Source organism: Coenobita brevimanus, chromosome 109 (assembly GCF_032717465.1).
Source record: "Coenobita brevimanus isolate Jiangsu-jjx chromosome 109, ASM3271746v2, whole genome shotgun sequence".
Taxonomy (NCBI): Eukaryota; Metazoa; Arthropoda; class Malacostraca; order Decapoda; family Coenobitidae; genus Coenobita; species Coenobita brevimanus.
Window position 1 is genome coordinate 33706945 of NC_137062.1, and position 17769 is coordinate 33724713.

The 17769-nt window shown below is 41.2% G+C and overlaps 1 protein-coding gene across 1 annotated transcript in view; it reads left to right on the plus strand.

Moving 5' to 3' along the window:
• The window catches only part of LOC145417177 (nicotinamide phosphoribosyltransferase-like), a 33044-nt gene that overhangs the window by 215 nt on the left and 15060 nt on the right, over positions 1 to 17769 (plus strand). The window contains exons 2-5 of the mRNA XM_080285955.1: positions 1730 to 1800; positions 3038 to 3200; positions 15684 to 15812; positions 17184 to 17303. Coding sequence (XP_080142081.1) covers positions 1730 to 1800; positions 3038 to 3200; positions 15684 to 15812; positions 17184 to 17303 — 483 coding nt within the window. The remainder of the gene's footprint in view (positions 1 to 1729; positions 1801 to 3037; positions 3201 to 15683; positions 15813 to 17183; positions 17304 to 17769) is intronic.

Sequence of the window (17769 nt, forward strand, 5' to 3'; positions counted from 1 at the left end):
TAAAAGTGGCTGTATTTATTAATTTTGAGAGGATTTTCAGCGTCTGTCATTGAGTCTGTGTAGCATATAATTTTATACCTGTCAGCAAAGGCATGGTTTTCCTCAGAAATAGGCCGGTAGTCAGTGTTGCAGTCAGTGAAGTGCCATAATAGCTACACACTTAAAGCTAAGCATAATAATGTATTTGTAGAGTGGCCGAAGATGTATGAATTTTTGGTAGGATGTATACAGAACAGTGAAAAATAGATTGGTTTGGGAATTTATGTTAATGCAGTAAGCAGTGGTTTGGATATCAGCCTGTTACTCCATAGGACAAAAGATTATGGGCTTGCAGTAGGTCTTATCAGGTGAAATTGGAGGAATTGTACTTTTATTTTTGCTATTGCCCAATTCTTTTACTTTGCCTAGGAGAGACTTTTCAAGCTAGAATGGTTAGAGGGTCTTTATTAACCTCTATTTGGAGTGTAGGTTGCTCTCCTCCTTGAATATGCTGCACTACAGTAACCCTTCATCAGGCTTTATCCTCCAAAAAGGGCAAAATGAGATAGGCAGTTACTACCAGGGGTCTGTCTGTAAGCTAAAAAAATTGTCTGAAGTTTAGCAGAAATAATACTAAAGCTACAGGCTCTCAAATCTGAAATCCATGGGTACAGAAACAATATGGAAATCTTTGGACTGTAGATCCATAATGATAAAAGATAATTCTGTAATAAATAGCCTTCAGAAGCTACCATTAACAGTAAATAAAATGACTACAGTACTATGCAGTGAGATGGCGGGGGACAGGGTGACTTGGAGGCGTTTTGTTTGTGGCCACCCCAAACGGGATTGAGGCGTCTGGCATAGATAGATAGATAGACTATGCATTATTTATTTATATTTTATGTTTTCATATCTATCCACACACACACACACATAAATCATCAAAATATACACTGATTGTATGAGGACAGATGGTCTTAGCATCTTATTTTGCATGGGCAAAAATAAATAAATAAATTTTAAAATGTGGAAATTGGGAGGTTTTTGGAAATTGGACTTTTGGATTGAGAGTGTGCACTGCGTAAAATAAATGTCATTGGCATAAAAGGTTAAAGTAAGTGTCATTCTTGTGTTTGAATCAGGAGACTTCGTGAATCGTGGTCAGTGAAAGGCTAAAGTAAATGTCATTCTTGCGTTTGAATCAGGTATCCTCTTGAATCGTGGTCAGTGAAGGGTTAAAGTAAATGTCATTCCTGCGTTTGAATCAGTTAACCTCTTGAATCGTGGTCAGTGAAGGGTTAAAGTAAATGTCATTCCTGCGTTTGAATCAGTTAACCTCTTGAATCGTGGTCAGTGAAAGGTTAAAGTAAATGTCATTCCTGCGTTTGAATCAGCTAACCTCTTGAATCGTGGTCAGTGAAGAGTTAATGTCAGACTTACATCTGAATCAGCTAACTTCCCGAATAACAATAAGTGAAGGGTTAAAGTTAATGTCATTCTTGCTTTTGAATCATCTAACCTCTTGAAACTTGACAATTTTAATTTTACTCTTGGTACAGCTAAGAGATTTTATGCAACTTAGGTAAGGTCTCTTGTACTGAACTGATTTACGAATGCCACATCTAACTCCTCCAGCGTGAAGAGTGTCCTGGGGTGAATAAGGCTGTCAGGAGATGGGGAGATTAAAGTAGAGAGATACCGGTATTCCCACGTTCAATGGGTTACAAAAGTTGTCGTGTTTTTACAGGTTTCTCACCACCGTCAGTATCCCCCAGGCACCACTTCTGTTTACTCGTACTTTGAATCAAGGGGAGGCAGGTAAGACTTGAGTACTGTATGTGTTGTTTGATATTTATTTCTCATCAGAGGTCTAGTCTTGTTCTTGAAGGAAACTCCCTAGCACTTCATTCATACCATTTTATTTTTGTTCATGGAGTATTGTACAGGAGAGGGGGGTGTGAGCTGGGAGCAGGGCAGTGAAATGGCGGGGGACAGGGCGGCATGGAGGCGATTTGTTTGTGGCCACCCCGTATGGGATTAAGGCATCTGGCAATAGATAGACAGAGAGATTATTTGCAGGACAAGGGTGCCGTCATGTAGTGGCACTGGTATAACTGAGCAGCTCCTCTGCCTTTATGTAACTTATTTTCTGTCAATCATTGGCAGAATAAAGCAGTATTGTGGTTCTGCATTAGTTCTGTATAATTTCTTCATGATGAGTACCCTATTCTAGTGTTGATTTCTTGTTACAGCTCAGCAAACAAGATTGAGAGATGGCAGTTTTAGGCCAAGTTGCAGTAAACATATATAGCCAAGAGTATGTTACAATTCCCTGCCGTATTTGAAGTTAATGAGAGGTGTCACTTATGTTAAATTCAAGATGAGTTTACATTTTTCACTGATCGGCGTTTTAGATCACCAGATGATTCAGTTTGAGGTCAAAACTAAGAAGTACACACCAGCATTACAGTGGTTGTTGATGGATGGAAACAACGTAAGAGTCTGCTTCCTATAGCTGTTGACATTGCTGGGGCAGGTATGGGGCCTCATGCTGCGTGTCATGGGGTGGTGGCTGAGGGGGTTGGGGTTGCAGGAGGGTACGGGGCTGATGGGGGTAGGGTTCGGCTGTTTGGGGTTGATTTGGATTGGTCAGGACTGGCGGGGGTTGGGTTGGGCTGTTTATGGGCAGTTGGGGATATGGGCTGTTGCCATTTGGGGTTGATATAGGTTAATCTGGGCTGGCTTTAGCTGTTTGGAGTTGATTTGGGTACTTCTGGGCTGCCTGGATTTGTGTTAGGCATTTTGGTATATGAGGTGGGGAAAAGAACATTTGGACTTGTTAAATTTCTTTTTGACCCTTCAGAAATACAGTATATAGTAATTAATCCTAGGAAAATTACCCGGTAGGCTACTTATTCCTTTTACTCTGGCTAAATCCAAACTTTCTTAGGTATGAGGATTGATTTGTTGTAATTTTGTTTCCTTCATACAAAGGAACCTGTTTATTACCAAGTAGAATATAATGTAGTATACTTATGGCTAATGATGTTGACAGGTTTCCCTACACTGTATTCTTCGGCCTGCAGTACATCTTGAAACGATGGCTACAAGGACCCGTTGTCACCAAAGAGATGATTCAGGAGGCCAAAGAACTGTACTCAGCTCACTTCAACAATGACAGTGTGTTTAATGAAGAAGGGTGGAACTACATTCTTGAAGTAAGTATTTATTGAAGAGTTAACAGACTCCTTTTAGAAATAAAGTACAGTAATTGAGAATGTATTCTCCATAATAGGGCAGACTGTTGATGTGGAATTCTCCTTCCGTCAGGTTTTCTCTTGCTCTCTGGACCCTACCTCACCACATTCTTGATGTTGCTGGATATAAAAAAACAAAAGCTCTTTCCTTTATTTCCCTCCCCACCATTGTCACATGCAGAGTGAAGTACATTTATAAAGAAAAATATTTACTACAGTACCAAATATGTACATTCCATTAGCTTAAGACACGAGGATTTGGGTGGTAAAAAAACTCACTCTCTAGAAATTTTGTGCTTTACAAATAACGTACCTTATGGGTGGCCTCCTCAAAAGTCATCCCTTTGGCGCCAAGTTTCTCATTTTGTCTATGTATTATGGGACATTAAACCCCCCTACCCCCTGGGGGTAGGGGGGTTTTCAAGAATACTCCCCCAGTATCCCTGCTTGTCGTAAAAGGCGACTAAAAGGGTTGGCGGAGGGTTAGTGCCCCTCCCCGGAAAACAACTAACTAAAAAAACAAACAAGAAGCCTCGGACAAGGACTGACCAAACGATGACGACCCAGGACCGGACAAAGGACTTGGTAATGAGTACATGGAATGTAAGAGGAGCAAATGATGAGGTGAAAGAGAGAGAGATTGTCCAGGTGCTTGAGGGTGCGAAAGTGGATGTATGTGGAATAACTGAAACAAGATGGTGAGGAGAAAGTGTGAGAGAATGGGAGTATGGATGGGGTATATGTGCAGGAGTAGATGAGAATGAGAGGGCAAAGGAAGGAGTGTGTATAGTTTTGAGTAAAAGATGGAAGAAGAGCATAAGAGAGTATGGATCAGTTGGGTCAAGGATTGTGTGGGTAAAGTTGAAAGTTGGAATACAAATGTGGGCGATTGCGTGTGTGTATGCGCCAACGCAAGATCGTGCTAGAAGAGTGAGAGAAGAGTTCTGGACAAATGTGGAAGTGTGCATGGAAAAGTTTGGAAGGAATGAGAGAGTGTTTCTGATTGGTGATATGAATGGTAAAGTTGGTAATGTGAAGGTGGATGGAATAGTTGGTGAGTGGGGTGTGCCTGCCGAGATAGATGAGAATGGGAGTGCGTTAGTGGACATTTGTGCTGGGAGGAGGTTGGTGATAGCCAATACCCTCTTCAGGCATAAAATGATCCACAGGTATACATGGCGAGTGATGAGAAGGGTGGGTGGTGAACTGAATGAAAGGAAGGCAATGATTGATTATGTGTGTGTGGATGAAAGGATGCGAAGATGTGTAAAGGATGCAAGAGTGTATAGAGGTTGGGGGAGTGGACTTTCTGACCACTACTTGGTCGTGGCCAGAATTAGGATGCAAGTGAGATGGAGGAATAGAAGAAGGGAAAGACGAGAGGAAGGAGTAGTTTCAAGGAGAGTGGAAAGGTTACAAGAGGATGAGAAAAACGCAGAGTATAAGAGAGAAGTGGAGGAACGATTGGGCAAATATGAATTGGAGCAGATGGGAGACGTGGAAGGTGTGTGTAAGATATTTACAGAAGAAATATGTGCAGCATGTGATGTGGTGTGTGGAAGGAAGAGAAGCGGAGGGGGGTGCAAGGAACAGCGTGGTGGACTGAAGAGGTGAAACAGGCTGTGGCACAAAAGAAGAAAGCATACAATGAATGGGTGAGAAATAGGGGCGTGGAAGAAGTTGAGAGGCAGAAGAGAGAGTTATATGTGGAAAGGAAGAGAGAGGTGAAAAGATTAGTAAGAGAGAGTAAGAAGAGAGTGGATGAGGAATTTGGAAGGAATTTGAGTGTAAAGTGGAGGGACTGTAAGAAAATGTTCTGGAGAGAAGTGAAAAGAGTAAGACAGGGTGGAAGTGAAGTTAGCAGGGGAGTGAAAGATAAAAATGGTAGATTACTAGTGGAGAAGGGAGAAAAAGTGAGCAGATGGAGAGAACACTTTAAGGAGTTGTTGAACGTAGAGGATGGAAGTAATGCGAGTATAAGTGGCTGGGGAATGGCTGGGAGAAGGAGGGAGGTGAGAAGACAGGAAGAAATCAGTAGGATAGAAGTTGTGGAAGCAATGAAGAAAGTTAAATTGGGGAAAGCCCCAGGAATTGATGGAGTGTGTGGTGAAATGCTGAAGCATGGGGGAGAGATAGTAGTAGAATGGATGTGGAAGATGTGCAGATTGGCCTGGGAGGAAGGTAGAGTCCCGGAGGATTGGAAGTCAGGTATAATTATTCTCTTGTACAAAGGAAAAAGGGAAAAAGAAGTGTGTGGTAATCATAGGGGCATTTGTCTTCTTAGTATAATAGGAAAAGTGTATGGTAGGATACTTATAGACAGAGTTAGAGAAAGAACAGAGAAATTAGTTGGGGAAGAACAGGGAGGCTTTAGGAAGGGAAGAGGTTGTGTAGATCAGATATTCATTCTTAAATCTTTAGTGGAAAAGTTTCTAGAGAAGGGAAAGAAGTTGTATGCGGCTTTCATGGATTTGGAGAAAGCATATGACAGGGTGGATAGACAAGGATTGTGGAAAGTGTTAAGAATATATGGAGTAGATGGGAAGTTGTTGAATGCTGTGAAGATTATGTACGATGGTGCGAAGGCTGCAGTGCGTGTGGATGGTGAACAAAGTGAATTTTTCTCTTTGAAAGTTGATTTGAAACAGGGATGTGTCATGTTTCCATGGTTGTTCAATCAGTACATGGATGGGGTAATAAAAGAGGTACAAGGTAGGGTAGTGGATGTTGGAGTGGCCCTGGTGAGAGAGGATAGTGTTCGGAAACTCCCCGTACTATTGTTTGCAGATGATACTGTGTTGTTGAGTGAAGACGAAGGGGAGCTGCAAGGCTTGGTGGATGAGTTTGAGAGAGTGTGTAAGAAACAGAACCTAAAGGTGAATGTAGGGAAGAGTAAAGTGATGGTCTTTGAGAGAGGTGAAGTTAGTGAATGTACAGCGAGGTTAGATGGTGAGGAATTGGAAAATGTGAGTACGTTTAAGTATTTGGGTAGTGTGATGAGTAAGGATGGAGGTTTGGAGGGTGAAGTGCTTGAAAGGGTACAGCAGGGAAGAAAGGTTGCTGGTTCCTTGAAAGCAGTGATAAGAAACAGGGAAGTGAGCATGGAAGTGAAAAAGTTACTACATGACAGTATTGTGATACCAACTCTAACGTACGGAAGTGAAGCTTGGACATTGTTGGAAGGAGACAAGTCAAGAGTGAGAGCAGTGGAAATGAGTTATTTAAGAGGAGCCTGTGGAGTCACGTGGAGAGACAGGCTGATGAATGAGGATATAAAGGAGCGTTGTGGTGTGGATGTGGATGTGATAGGAAGCGTTATGAGGAACACACTGAGGTGGTTTGGCCATGTGGAGAGGATGGAGGGTGAAAGACTGACGAAGAGAGTGTATGTGAGTGAGGTGGAGGGGGGAAGAGGGAGGGGGAGGCCAAGGATGAGATGGAGGGATGGGGTGGAGAGGTATATGAGAGAGGGGGGTGTGAGTTGGGAGCAGGGCAGTGAAATGGCGGGGGACAGGGCGACTTGGAGGCGATTTGTTTGTGGCCACCCCAAACGGGATTGAGGCGTCTGGCAATAGATAGATAGATAGACAGACAAAGTAAGTATAACCCACACAATAGCCTGTTACATTAAAATCTATACAGGAAAGGCTTAGTTGACTTGAATAGAGGGGGTTCCGAGGCAGTTACGTTGCCCTGGCCCCAGCACCCTCCACACCGTCCAACTCCATCACAACACCACCACCACCAACACGCTCCACTTCAGTCATGAACCCCTCAAAGTCCAAGGCAGACATAATGGATGCTCCATTGTTGCCATCCTTGGCTGATGTTGAGGGCACTGGATATTCTTGTTGTGGTGGAGTAAAGAAGGTGGTGATCACAGTTTGATGCCTTCGTTTCACTTTCTCAGCATGCCTGTCTCGGTTGTAACGGAGGCTGTTTTCTGTGGCATCCAGAACCTCCTGAACTGTCACTTTACAGTTTTCGTTCATTGTCACTTGATCTTTTGACTCGTCAAAGGCTGCCAGGATTTTGCTCGTTTCGGATCGGTAGATCACCATCCATGGCCATGGCTTATAACGGTGATACAGGTTGCACTCTACAAGGGCAGGTCGTGTTCTGCAGTGCGACACCAGATGCGACTCACTTTGCCACCCCTATTTCGCATTTTCAAAACCAACTTGCTCACTACCGATTACTGTATTTAATTTTTCACCCCCCTTTCACAGTCTAGGCATTTCAAGTCGTACAAACTCGCATGTTAAGTGGATGGACTGTAGTTGGTAAGGTTTGTGAGGTGGAGCCAGGGTATCAAAGGCTGGAATGATGTGTGATAGATTGTGTTACCCATTTCTGTGAATACGTTGTTGATAGTTCTCCCAAATCATACTTTAGCTTTCCTTGTTTATGGATCGTACCTCACCCCGTCCTTAGTTGGGAAAAAATAAGTTTATGGTGATGATGATGTCATGCAGGCAGCTTGTAAACAAAGATGATAGCACACTAGCTTGCATGTCTGGATCCCAACCAAATGCCTGACATGTTTCTCCCTGCCTTGGAATGCACTCACTCTTTTCCTGTACAGCTTAGGCAGTCATCTTTGTCACCATCATCATCATCATCCTTTCCCATCCTAAGGTGGGGTGAGGTAGGGTGTAGAGAGCCAAAAAGAACTTGATAGAATGAGATACTGGTGCCAACCAAAGGTTGCCCAGTTGAATGAGCTTCACTCCCATTCAGTCACCATTCAAGCCCACAGAATACTGGCACCATCTGATGGGGGGGTGGGGGAGTCAGTACTTAGCTTCACTTAACGTACAGCACTCTCTCGCTTTATAATGATTTTTTTTTTTTTTTTTTAAGTACCATATATCATCAATTATATCATGGGTTCAGTGGGAATGTTTTTGGTCAGGGGTCACCCACTTAGCTAAGTCTAACAAGAAGTTTCCAACTCACCTGAACTGGTAGTTATTTCACTACACTGCACTTCACTTGCTGCTTACCATCCAAAATAAGTCTAAAGATTAGTTTCCAACACATCTCAACTGGTAGTTCTTTGACTTCATTGCACATCACCTGCAGTTTGAATTCCAACACTACATTTTTGTTCCATTATTGACACTAACACTCCCAGTGGTGACTGAGTTCAAAGGCCATCTTGGAACAGACAAATGACTCAGCTTCTGTGTTGGTGATCATATAAGCATAAATAGCAATTGTACATCAACCAGCTAGGCTTCGTATGGGATCGTAATGATTATATAAGCAGAAATATGATTGTATGTTGAAAAGAAGGCCCTAACTTTTTAGTCATCATTTATTGGTTTAACATAAAATGAGGGTCTGTTGTATATGCTATGTGAAGACAAAATAATAGTTTGTGTTAAGTAACTTTATGGGGTGTATGCTTTTTTGGTTCTTGATTGAGGGATTAAAGTCACAAAAAAAATCAGTCAATCAGATGATGCCACTCTTCCTCTCATCTAATCCCTATTGTGAGGCTGGCCATGATACAGCCTATGTTTCCTGTGGACTGGAATCCAAACCAGGTGCCAAAGCCAGCAGATTACTTCCCCACCGTACCTGGAAACTGTTGGGGAAAAAGAAATCTCAGTTTTATAGTTAGATTTGCCACAACCTGGGAGTCACAGAAAAACACTCATCTGTGCCATGTAACTCCACCACCAATGTGCCACCAACAGATATAAGGCACAAGTTTATAGCGGCATTATGATTGGTGTGCCCAACAGGTACCAGCCCTTGCCTAATGAGTTTTTTCTTCTTCTTCTTCTGGATCCTACTTCACCTCATCTGTAATTAGTGATAAGGTTCAGAATGAAGATGGTGATGGTTATTTTTTGCTCATTATGTTTATTCTTAGTTTTTCTGAGTCAACAGTTTGGAGAACCCACCTGATTCCCAAGCATTTCAAATAATCGATGCCCCTTGCATGCATCGTGGAGAGACAGATATTAAATACATGCTAAAAGTTTATGCTTAAATATAATTATAGGTATACAGTAATGTGTTTTTACTTAGAACAGAGAAAGTATGTTATGCAATGTGTCAGTTTATAAAAAATGGCGAAATTAAAGGGGTTACACGCAAAAAAATGCTATGTATGTGTATGTTGTATAATCTCAGGCTTCACAACAATTCCTAGGACTACCTTGCATGTCACACTTGCATGACTAAGTGTGATGCATGTCAGAGAGGTAGTTGGTGTGACTGCTTTTACTTGCTGGTTTTTTCTGTGGGTTAAGCAGGGGAGGTACAGTGTCTCACTTTTTATCATAATTGTGTGTTGAGCAGAATTTCAAGTTCATGTAAGGTGGAGAGTGAGAGAGAGAGAGAGAGAAAGTAAGTTCATGTAAGATAGATAGATGAGAGAAAAAGAGAGTTTTTTGTTATTATTATTATTATTATTTTTTTTATAGGATGTGTCTAATCTTCAGTTCATAATGTCTCCCTCAAATGAGTAAAATTTAGGGGAGCTTGAATGACATATAAGAAAGCACAATAAGAGTGACAGTATAGTGCATTTTATAACACTTTTAAGTTGACTTTACAATCATTTAAGTTAGACAAGCTCATTAGTCTTCATTACAAGGATGTCCTTTTGGTAGTTTATTGAGACTGCAGTTAGACAGTTTGGTTCAGGCTAGAAGACCCCATTTGGTAGCAAGTGAGTAAGTAGTAGTAGTAGTAGTGGTAGTTGTTGTTTTAACCCTTGACTCATCTGGGTGTGACCTTGGTGGACTGCAGGCTGGAGTTGCCCCTCTCTCACAGACTACCTTCCCTCTTATGGGGATTAGGGAGGGAGTTGAGAGACATTAATGAACACCATGTAAAATAGATGAAGGCCCCCCTCTCAGGTACCTTGTGGGTTTATGCAGACTGTATCTATCCTAGTTCAAACCTCTTCCCTGTGCTTAATAAAATACAATACCAAATACACATCATAACTTTTTCCCAGTTTAAGACGGAGTGAAATAAGCTCAGCAGTCAAGCATGCCATGTGAAAAAGACCACACAATCATTCACACATCATTCAAATCCCTGGAATACTGACCATGGTCTAGTAATTATGAAACCGTTAACTTGTTGTCATACTTCTCCCACTTGAAGATGGTATGAAATGGGACCAAGAAACAAACATACTTAGTGAAATGCACCACTTAGTCATTCACACATCATTTAAGCCCTTGGAATACTGACTCCGCCTGGCAAGATTAACCATCTGTTAGTATATACAGTGTCAGTTAATGCCACAAGTTTGATATCTCCAGAATATTAATTAGGATTTACAACTGAACTTTTTTTTCCCAGTGTTAGACTTGGGCAAAATTATTTATTGGACATTTTTTACTTTCATATACTTACCTTCAGCAGTTCTCCTCGTTGGTGTGTGACTACGGTATTTTGTGTGTTAAATTGTCAACAAGTATTGGTGGAGGGTTAGTGCCCCTCCCCGTAAAACAACTAACCTGTTGACAAACGGCCACCCCTTATGGGATCATGGCGTCTGGCTATAGATAGATAGATATATAAAGTGGGAACGAAGGTTGGGATGATAGATAAGTGCCAATAACCCTTTCAGCTCAACACCTCTCTTTTAAGTTAGGATAAATAATACTCTTTTTACTCTAACGTGGCCAAAAATTTCCATCCCTCCATCTTGAATGCTGAGTTGTAGGAATAGAGTGACACTAGATTATGATGTTAGTCACAGAGAAGTGCTATGGAATGATGTAAAACAGTAGCATTGTCTGTTTCTGTCTCAGGACTATGTGAAATAAGCTGTGAAAGGAAAAAAAAAAATCTGGCCCAAGTTAGAGTAGAAAGAATATAGTAAAGATAGTGCTGAATAAATGATTGCCGTGTATGACAGGTAAAAAGTAGATTGGTAAAATATTCCCCTATTTATATATCTATCGCTGGACACCATAATCATATAAGGGGTGGCCATTTGTCTTTGAGTTAGTTGTTCTACAGGGAGGGGCACTAACCCTCCGCCAACTCATTCGTTGACACTAAGGGAATAAGTATGGGTTGGTTAAATGGTTACCATCCAGCATTGTAAATGGTTTGTTGGCTTACAGGAAACCATTAGCCATGTCACTCAATGTAAAGCTACCTGAAAACCTGAAATGGAACGAAATGTAATAAAAAGTGACTGGAAGGATGGGAGAATTAGGAAGAGAGTAGGGTAGACACAGAAAAAGAATGATAAAAGTGAAGGAAGAAGTAGGCAGCACCACATCAAGTGAGTGGATGATGGTGAGAAGTAGGAAGAGAGGAGGGTAGACACAGAAAAAGAATGATAAAAGTGAAGGAAGAAATAGGCAGCACCACATCAAGTGAGTGGATGATGGTGAGAAGTAGGAAGAGAGGAGGGCAGACACAGAAAAAGAATGATTAAGATGAAGGAAGAAGTAGGCAGCACTACATCAAGTGAGTGGATGATGGTGAGAAGTAGGAAGAGAGGAGGGCAGACACAGAAAAAGAATGATAAAGGTGAAGGAGGAAGTAGGCACCACAACGTCAAGTGAGTGGATGATGGTGAGAAACAGAAAGAGAGGAGGGCAGACACAGAAAAAGTATTGTCAGTAATATACTGTATATCATGAAGACCTATAACACACTGATATAGTAAATAGTTGATGCAAAGGGCAGTTAGGATAATCTCTCAGACTTGCTGTGGCAGGCTCAGTGGGTTCAATTTAGTTGTGGCTCACCAGTTGTCTTTTTCATTAAGGAAATTGAACCGTGTAATTTTAATCCACTAAAAGCAGACATTAATCATTCTGGACAGTGATTCTTTGTATTGTTACCCTCTCCTTTCCTCCTCCTCTACTGCTGTTCCTCTCTTCTCCTCTCTCCTCCCCCCTGCTGTTCCTCCTCCTCCTGACCACCTCATCCCTTTTCGTTGTGTTGTTCACTTTTATTTTTATTCCAGCCAACGCCAGATTATTTTGTTCAGCTGATATAAATCCTAGCAGTCAGGGGCTTAAAATATTTCTAAAGTAACCATATCATTGTGACAGATACACTAAGAAATTTTATTAAGGAAAACACAAGATTATTTCATTCCATTGATAGAAATACTGGTACTCTGTAATTTAATAATCTCTAATGCCTTGTTGTCATTAGCACTTTTAATCTAGTAATACAGCATTCAGTTTAATCAGTTCGATGAATTGAGGGGAAGGATGGGACTTGATTGTATTGTTGTTGTGATTAGGAAGGGTAGATTGTGATGCTTTAGTTATGTTGAGAGGAGGGAAGACGACAGTTGGGTGCAGAAGGTGAGAAGTGTGAATATCATGGGTAGCGTTGCAAAAGGCAGGCCAAAAAAAAGACTTGGGATGAAATCATAGAGTGTGACCTGAGGGAGAAGGGACTGAATAGGGAGGCTACCGGAGCTTGAGCTGCATAGAGAACCGCAATTAGGTGACCAAGGCTAACGCATGCAAGCTTGTTGGAGCCCTCTTAAATGGTATGATACGAATCAGACCACCATCAGATGATTTTACGTATCTCAGTAACATAAGACAACACTGTGACCCTACATCCATTCGATAGCAGTTCATCACGATGCATCATATTGTAGTTCACAAAGGATGGATGGTAATTTTAGGGCAGGTCAGGTAAAATGAGCTTACCAGACTAATTTATTGAGCTTAGGAGAGACTTTTAAAACTGGAGGGGTTAGATATAGCCTTAATAAACCTCTTCACAACTACAGGCCTTTCATAAGCTAAATAAAATGATCATGAGGTATCAGGAATGAACAATGAAAAGCACATCACTTGCACTGAAGGTATTGAACATGAATTCCATATACAGTTCAGAGTTAAAATGTTCTTCCTATCCATTATACTGTGCGCTAATTATAGTGTTGTTGCCCGTGGTCTAAGCGATCAGTAGACTCAAGTTGTTTGTCATTTCATAGGCTAACTGTATTGTAAATTGATTTGAGTTTGTTTTGGTCACCGGTCATAGAGGTTGCCATTGGTGATTGCTGTGTGATCAATACAGTAACAGGTGTTGACTATCCTATTCCCCCCTCACTCACACCTTTGTCTCCACCCTTTCCTCCCTTCCCTTTAACCTCACCTTCTACTCCCCTCTCCTCCTTTCTCTTTTACCTCACCTTCTACTCCCCTCTCCTCCTTTCTCTTTTACCTCACCTTCTATCCCCCTCCACCCTTTGTGTACCCCTCTGCCCTACCTCCACCCCTTACTCAATCCCCTTTTTGCCTCCATCCCCAAGCCTTCATGATCTACCACCCCACCAGCCTACCTCCACACTCCCCCTGCCCCTCAACCTCCACCCTCTACCCCCTTTCCCCCTACCTCCTCCCTCTCCTCTATATCTCCACCCTCTCTCCCCTCCCTCCTACCTCCACCCTTTACTTCCTTCCTCCCACCACCCCTCTACCACCCTCCCCCCATGTAAATAATGGTGTGCTTCTTTGTTCACTTGTTGAATACCTCAGCCCAGTGCTTCTCCACTATCATTATGTAATTATGGTATATATTTTGTTAAAGGCCTCACTGATATATTGTAACTGAATTATTTAAGTCTTACTTCTACGAGGGAAATAATGCAGGCTTTTTATCAGTGGAATATGGTGCGAGTTAAAACTAAATGGAAAAAAGTGGCCGACTTTTTATCGATGGAATGTGGTGAGAGTTGTGTGTAATGTATCAAGGTGTTTTATTCAAGGTAATGCCAGATGATTCAGTTGAGTCACAGGAGCCTTTGAATGTTCACAGTCTCATAGTCAGGACAACTGTTGGTCTATTCCATCTAATACCAGACATTTCATTTAGCAAAGTGTTATCAGAACTGTCTTACTGTAAGCTTACTGTGATCACTCTGCTGCATTCTTGGCATGGAATCACAGTTAGAATTAAATTAATTGGTAGTTGAATTATTGTTCCATATTCTTCTTTATGGACAGATGCTTTTGCCAGTCATAGAATTATTGTTTCATATTCTTCTTTATGGACAGATGCTTTTGCCAGTCATAAAAGGACATTCTGGGGGCTGTATTTCTCCCTTTGCAATATCAGTTTCATTTGAAAATGAAATAAAGTACAGCATGAATACAATATAAATATTGCACTCGTGGTGTTGATGGTGATGATGATACAATAATGATGTTGATAAGCAGGGCTGGGTCCTGCACCCTGGAAGAGGCAGGGCATGAGTCTGAGCAGAATTGCAAATTAATGCATTTAATAATCAAAGTAAAATACACTTTGATTGCTTCAGTCATAGGAGTTCAGTAATATAGGCAAGTGCAATAAGATGTAGTAAAATATTTATTGTATATATTTGGTAAGTAATTTTGTTCTCTTAGTATGTGCAGCAATTGTTGTAACAGAATTGGTGGCGACCATCATCCACTCATTGATGTAGTGCTGCCTACTTCTTCCTTAGCCTTTATCATTCTTTTTCTGTGCCTGCCCTCCTCTCTTCCTATTTCTCCCATCTTTCCTGTCACTACTTATTGCTTTTCTTTCCGTTACAGGTGGCTTTACATTGAGTGACAAGCCAAATGGTTTCCTGTAAGCCAAGAAACCATTTATAATGCAGGGTGGTAACCATATAACCAAACCATACGTGCTCCCTACATGTCAAGTGGGTTGGTGGAGGGTTAGTGCCCCTCCCTGTAAAACAAATAACTCAGAGCCAAATGGCCACCCCATACAGGATTATAGCATCTGGCAATAGATAGATCGATAGATAGATAGATATATCCTCTCCCCTTAAGTCCATGCCTGATAAGTATTCTGCACACCTCATGCTATGTGCATCTGGGATAGGAAGGTGTTAACCCCTGAAATCAGCTGAGGTACTGTATAAATTAATTTTATTTGTGCCATCACCATATTTTAATCACCTAAGGATATATTTTAATTACCTTAGGATAGATTGGAAAGTATAGAGGATGTACTCTGATTGAAGATGTTGCTGTAGTTCTTGCACCATGACAGTCCAAATTTTCATCATTTTGGAACTCAGTAGTAAAAAAAAGTACTGCAACACCACAATCTTCTTTTTTACTACCTTCATATTCTAGTATCAGTCTGTTGTTATAGGACAGGAGAGAGACCCCTGAATGGAACACTTACACAGATACACAAATGCCACTCAGTTCCCCTTCATTTCCCAAAAGGTGGAGGATGGGCTGCAGCTTAATGTCCTGTGGTTCCAGAGTGTGTGTGTGTGTGTGTGTGTGTGTGTGTGTGTGTGTGTGTGTGTGTGTGTGTGTGTGTGTGTGTGTGTGTGTGTGTTTCAGATCACCCTGTCATTGCAAGCACTACTGTTACTGATCTCTTTAAATCCCAGCATTTAAGATGAAAAGATGGCAATTTTAGACCAAGTGAAGAAGGAAAAGTAAAATGATGTATCCTCGTCTTCCACAGAAACACGGCGGTCGGCTTCCTCTACGAGTGTGTGCAGTACCTGAGGGAACAGTTGTGCCCACCAAAAATGTTCTCTTCACCGTGGAAAACACCGACCCTATGGTACCTTGGATCACTAACTACTTTGAGGTGAGAGTCGAATATTCAGTGTATGGCCCATAAGGGTTTACATCTGGGGTGGGGGGGTTTATTGCTCTCATAATGCCAAGGGTTTACATCTGGGGTGGGGGAGTTTATTGCTCTCATAATGCCAAGGGTTTACATTGAGGGGTGGAGAGGTTTATTGCTCTCATAATGCCAAGGGTTTATATCTGAGGGGTGGTGGGGTTATTTCTCTCATAATGCCAGGGGTTTACATCTGAAGGGTGGTGGGGTTTATTGCTCTCATGATGCCAGTAAGGGATAAGCAACAGGGCACTCACACCTTAAATATCCCTACACCTCCAATAGGGCATTACAAGATTAGATGTTTGAAAAATAGCATACAAAAACAGGTATTGGGCTAAACCATTAAGATGTATTTAACCCCTTGGGTGCTTATAGTATTCCGGAAATGCTGATCGGTAGATTGCTTCGTACATTCCGGATGAACCGCATGAAATATTGTGAGTTTTTGGGTAATTTTTCATGCTTACTGCATGCGTATGTATGATGAGTGGGTTGCGAATTATCAATGTGGAGTGTCTGACTAAAATGTTATCATACTTGGTTTGGTTTAAGTAAGTCAAAACACATGATGAAAACACAATTTTTTTAACCAGTTTTCCCACAGCATGGACTTGGGAAATGTTTAGGCCAGCTGCAGCCTAGGGGTTAACAGACACTAGGCACCTTAACACTAAACACTTCTTAAATAACCAAGTAGCACTCAGAAATTAAGACTTGCCTGTCTTAAATTTGAAGAGTGCCATTGAGTAGCAGATAATGTTTTTGAGAGGCAGTTCTTTCATTGGGTTTTGATATGATTTTCTTTGGTTTAGATTAATTGGACCCTCTGCACTCAGGCCAAAATTGTTGCCATATCAAATGAAGTCAAATGATGTCATCCCTCCTCTTAGCCCATAAAGACTGGGGTGATTCAAAAAATTGAAATTGTTTGCCAGGACTAGCTTTTTTTTTTTTCTTTTTTTCTTGTTTTCCCTCCTCCATAATGAGATATTTCTTCTGGATTGTGAGTGTAATGGAAAAGAACGACCCTTATGCAGTCTCAGCGTGTCTGGGAGTTTTAGTTATTTTGTTGCAGAGTTTTTTTTCTTTTAAGGCGCTATTAAAAAAAAAAAAAAAAATTGTTCTTGTAAAACCTAATAATCAGTTTAAGCCCTTGTAGAGCTCATCATTAAGTCCATGTTATTATTGCTACATACTGTGAACAGTTTACAACACAGTGAAAGAAAGACACAGTGATCATGATAAATTATACATGAACAACTGGCAGTAAATTATACATGGACAACTGGCAGACTTTTTGATGTCATATTTATTTATTTATTTTTTTTCCAGACTATTTTCGTGCAGGTGTGGTATCCCATGACAGTTGCAACTAACTCTCGAATCCAGAAACAAATCATACATCAATACTTAAAGGAAACTAATGATAACTTGGATCCTCTCCCCTTCATGGTAAGTGTATTAGTGTTTTTTATATATGCTGGACTGCACTGTACTGTTAATATAATTGGTGTTTGAATTATTGTGTTGCTCGTTTCACTTTATGTGCTCTTGATAGTCCCTGTTCTTTTGTGCCATTCTTTTTCAATGTTTCTGTACCCTAATTCTTCCATCTGTAGGTAAGAATAAAGGTCAGGATAATGATGATGATGATGATGGGCACAAAATGGGTGGGAGGGAAAACACAAGAAAGGGCCTTGTAAATCATTTCTTTAACATTTTAGGCTTCACAGAGCCCATCTTCAGAGAAACTGTTTTAGACTGCTGTATATAAAGGGAGGGGGGGAATGAAGAGAAGAGGGACACTGAGGATGAGATTGAGGGATGGAGTGGAGAGGGGTGTAAGTTGGGAGGAGGGCTTCAGAATGGCAGGGGACAGGGTGACATGGAGATGATTTGTTTTTGGTCACCCTTTATG